Source organism: Magnolia sinica, chromosome 7 (assembly GCF_029962835.1).
Source record: "Magnolia sinica isolate HGM2019 chromosome 7, MsV1, whole genome shotgun sequence".
NCBI lineage: Eukaryota > Viridiplantae > Streptophyta > Magnoliopsida > Magnoliales > Magnoliaceae > Magnolia > Magnolia sinica.
In genome coordinates this window covers 9,342,736-9,346,510 of record NC_080579.1, presented here as the reverse complement: position 1 = coordinate 9,346,510, position 3,775 = coordinate 9,342,736, and the positions used below count along the sequence as shown (strand labels likewise).

Below are 3,775 nucleotides of genomic sequence, written 5' to 3'. Positions count from 1 at the left end.
TTCAACTCTTATGCTTTTGGCCCACCTGTGCTTTCTACCTGGTTCATTTTTGTCATAATATTTTAAAATAAACTCACAAAATGGATGGACGGGTGGATTTCTCACAAACATCATGGTGGGCCCCGCCTGGATACCCAAGGCCGGAACTTCTCGCAAAAGGTTTTAACCGGAAATCTGCGTCCGTAACTTCCCTGATTCCTGCCGATTGTCACACACCACCCACTTGTTATAGATCATTCACGTGGATCAACAACCACGTGTGCAATCGTGCATGGACATTTGGTTTTAATTTACGGTCGTCTAATAAAGATTAGAGTACAGTGGGCCTGAGGAGGATTTTAATGGTGGATATCCAATCGCTATTGTTTTACAATGGTGTGGTTCACTTGAGATTTATATCCCTCTCGTTTTTGGGATCAAGGCCTAAAATGATATGTAAAAATGTACGAACGGAATAGATGAAACACATACATCATGGTGGGGCCCACAGACCATTAGTAGCCAATCCGTTTCCCTCTTTAAGGGGATTTGAAACCCCCGTCACTCTACGGTGCCAAACAACCCAGGGATTTAAAATTCAAATTTATAATGTGAAATGACCCTTCTAAATACATCATCTCATGGACGCTGATTGCGTCCTACCCCGCCCGGACCTGTGGGCCTCACCGTGATCTAAGTGTTTTATCCACGCCATTCAACGCTTTTTTCAGATAATTTTATTATATGAACCAAAAAACGAGGCAGGTCCAAGGCTTAAGTGGACCACAAAGTGGGGATTGAACGTCCACCATTAAAAACTTCTTAGGAGCAGGAGAAGAGTTTCAGATCAAGCTGATATCTGTGTTTTCACTTCATCCACGTCTACATGACCTTATGAATAGGTTGTATGGTAAAAAAAACATCACGTTGACCCTTAAAAAGGTTCCAACGGTGGGTGTCATTATCAGTGCCGGTTCTTTTGTTGTGGTCCACTTAAGCCTTAGACCTGCCTCATTTTTTGGTTCACATATTAAAATTATCTGAAAAAAGCGTTGAAGGGGAGGGACAAAACACTTACATCATGGTGGACCCCATGGAGCCCTGCCTGGACGGATTACCATCACGACGGGGGTAGGACGAAATCCATGTCCATCATCTCACTATTCTTTATTTAACCAAGTAACAACATCTAGCAGTGTGAAACGACCCTTCTTAATACATCATCTCACTATGTTTTATTTAACCAAGTAACAACATCTAGCACTATGCTTTATTTATCCAAGTAACAACATATATGCTTCTATTACTTAATACACTCAACCTCCAAACCGTGCCTTATAATCATTCCACAGCTGATCGACAGTCTTCCCGAGCAAATCCACAAAGATATTTGGGCTGTAACTAGTCCTCATCCTGCTATTAAGATCAGCTACAAAACCATCTTTAAGATCATTACAATAATCCAAGAAACGAGCAGTCACATCATACCCTTGATCCCACCTATCTCCTTGACCAGGTCTCACCCAATGTGAAGGTGCGAAACCCGCTTTCAACCTCACGAAATCAGCTATCCCTTCTATCAAACCCCCAGGTGTCTGACCGTTCCCATTCCATTGCCAAACATGGACTAGCTCATGATACAGAACGCCTGTAATCTCGTTCCGTACATCGCCTGAGTAACCTGCGATGTAATTTGCACTTACATGGATTTCATTGTTGCTCGTGTAAGCTACACCGTCCATGCTCCTGATGAACGTTGACACCCGTTGGACATTCTTCCTGTCTGCTTCCCCTTGCCGAAAGGTTTGCCAGATGAAGGTGGAACCTGTTTCGAGTATCTGCTTGCTATAAGCTATACCGATCTCATTTTCAAAACGGGTCCCACCAGGTGTCCCGATTGCATTGTTGGTAACTTCATATTCGACGGCTTGGATTGCTTGGATGGTGGCCAAGGCCACGAGGGAAGAGATTATGAGAATTAGACGAACCATATCTCTATTGATTTTTTCAAGTGATGAGGCATGGGAGATTATACATACATATATAGAAATGGTGAAGAAATATTCCACGCGGTTTCGAAGAAAAAAAAAGACATCGTCGTTGATCTTGAATGTTGACTTGGGGGGACGTGGATTTCTTGCGGAAGCCTTTGCAGGGAGTTGCTGCGGTGGAAACCTAGGTGGGGCCCACCGTGATGTTTTTGAGAAATCCACACCGTTAATCCGTCCTTAAGATCATTTTAGGATATGGAACCAAAAACGAGCCGGATCGTGATGTTTGCATGCCATCCATACCGTTAATAACATCATTACTACTGAGATGAAGTGAAAATAAAAATATTATAATGATTCAAAACTTCTGTGGCACGATGAATATTTCAACTGTAGACGTTCCATCATCATGTTTTCGGCCCGCTTGAGTATTGTTTCTGCTCATTTTTAGTCACGGCCTTAAAATGATCTCAAAAAACAGATGAACGGAGTGAATTTCTTGCAAATATCTCGATGGCCCACCTAGGTTTCCACCGCAGGAACTTCCCGCCCACTGCTCTTGCGGGAACTTCCTGTCAAAGGCTTTGGCAGGAAATCCTCGTCCGTACCGTATCCGACACGGCAAGTAATTGAGGGAGCGAAAGCGCCGTTGAAATCTTCTAAGGGCCATAGAAGTCTTGGATGAGATAATATTTGTGTTGTCTAATCATCCAGTCGCTGTGGGAAAGTCTCAAGAGGGTCTATGATTGGGAAGCGGAATATTGGCTGGTGTATTATGGCGGCTGTATTGACGTTAGCAAGTTCAGTGCGTCTGATCATTAGCTATATGTTATATCTAAACCGTCCATCCATTTGACTAGCTCGTCTTTAAGGCTTAGACAAGACAGATCTAACTATCAAGTGGACCACACTAAAAAAGCAGTGGAGGATTGAACGTATACCATTGAATCCTTTCTGGGGTCATAGAAGTTTTGGATCAATATGAAATTTGTTTTTTCTCTTCATTCAGGTCTTTGTGACCTTATGAACAGAATGGATGGAGAGTAAACGTTATGGTGGCCCTACGAATTTTCTAACGGTGAAAATCATCATCTCTGCTGCTATTTGTGGTGTGGTCCAGATGATCTTTGGATATGATTCATTTTTTAGGTAATGCTTAAAATGATCTCTAAAAATTGATGAACAGTGTAGATATAATAAATACATCAAGGTGGGGCATATGTAACTTTGATCTCCTTTGAACGGTCCGTGCGAAGACGAGCGTCGCACGAGCCAATCCGCTTCCTTTTTTTTTGGCCCATGCCTGGAAACTCTCAGAACTTAGTGACCTAAACACACCATCTAAGTGGGTGGTGTGTGACAATCCGCTCCCATGAAGGTCACGTGGCTTGATTGGCTACTCCCCTGCCACCGGACCATTGGCTGTGGTCGGTGCTCTATAGGCCTCACCATGATCTCTGTGTTTCATCCATTCCGTTCATCCATTTTTAAAGATCATTTTAGGTTCGATCCCAAAAATTAGAGGGATATATATCTCAGGTGGACCACACCACAGGAAAACAATAGTAATTGTACATCCACAGTTAAAAGCCTCCTAAGGCCCACTGTACTTTTTATTCGACATCCAATCTGTTGATTATGTCATAAAGACCTAGATGAGGGGAAAAAATAAAGATCAGCTTGATCCAAAACTTTTATGGCCTCCGAAAAGTTTTTAATAGTCCACATTCATTCAACACTGTTTCCTGTAATGTGGTCCAATTGAAATTGGCATATAACTAATTTTTAATCTCATATCATAAAAT

At 42.4% G+C, this 3,775-nt stretch overlaps 1 protein-coding gene across 1 annotated transcript; it reads right to left on the bottom strand.

Annotated features, from left to right (window-relative positions):
* Nucleotides 1-1,183: 1,183 nt before the first annotated feature.
* On the bottom strand, nt 1,184-2,016 carry LOC131251016 (uncharacterized). The gene has a single exon (XM_058251460.1). The coding sequence runs from the start codon at nt 1,968-1,970 to the stop codon at nt 1,296-1,298; it is 675 nt and encodes a 224-aa protein (XP_058107443.1). The 5' UTR covers nt 1,971-2,016; the 3' UTR covers nt 1,184-1,295.
* Between the last annotated feature and the right edge of the window lie 1,759 nt (nt 2,017-3,775).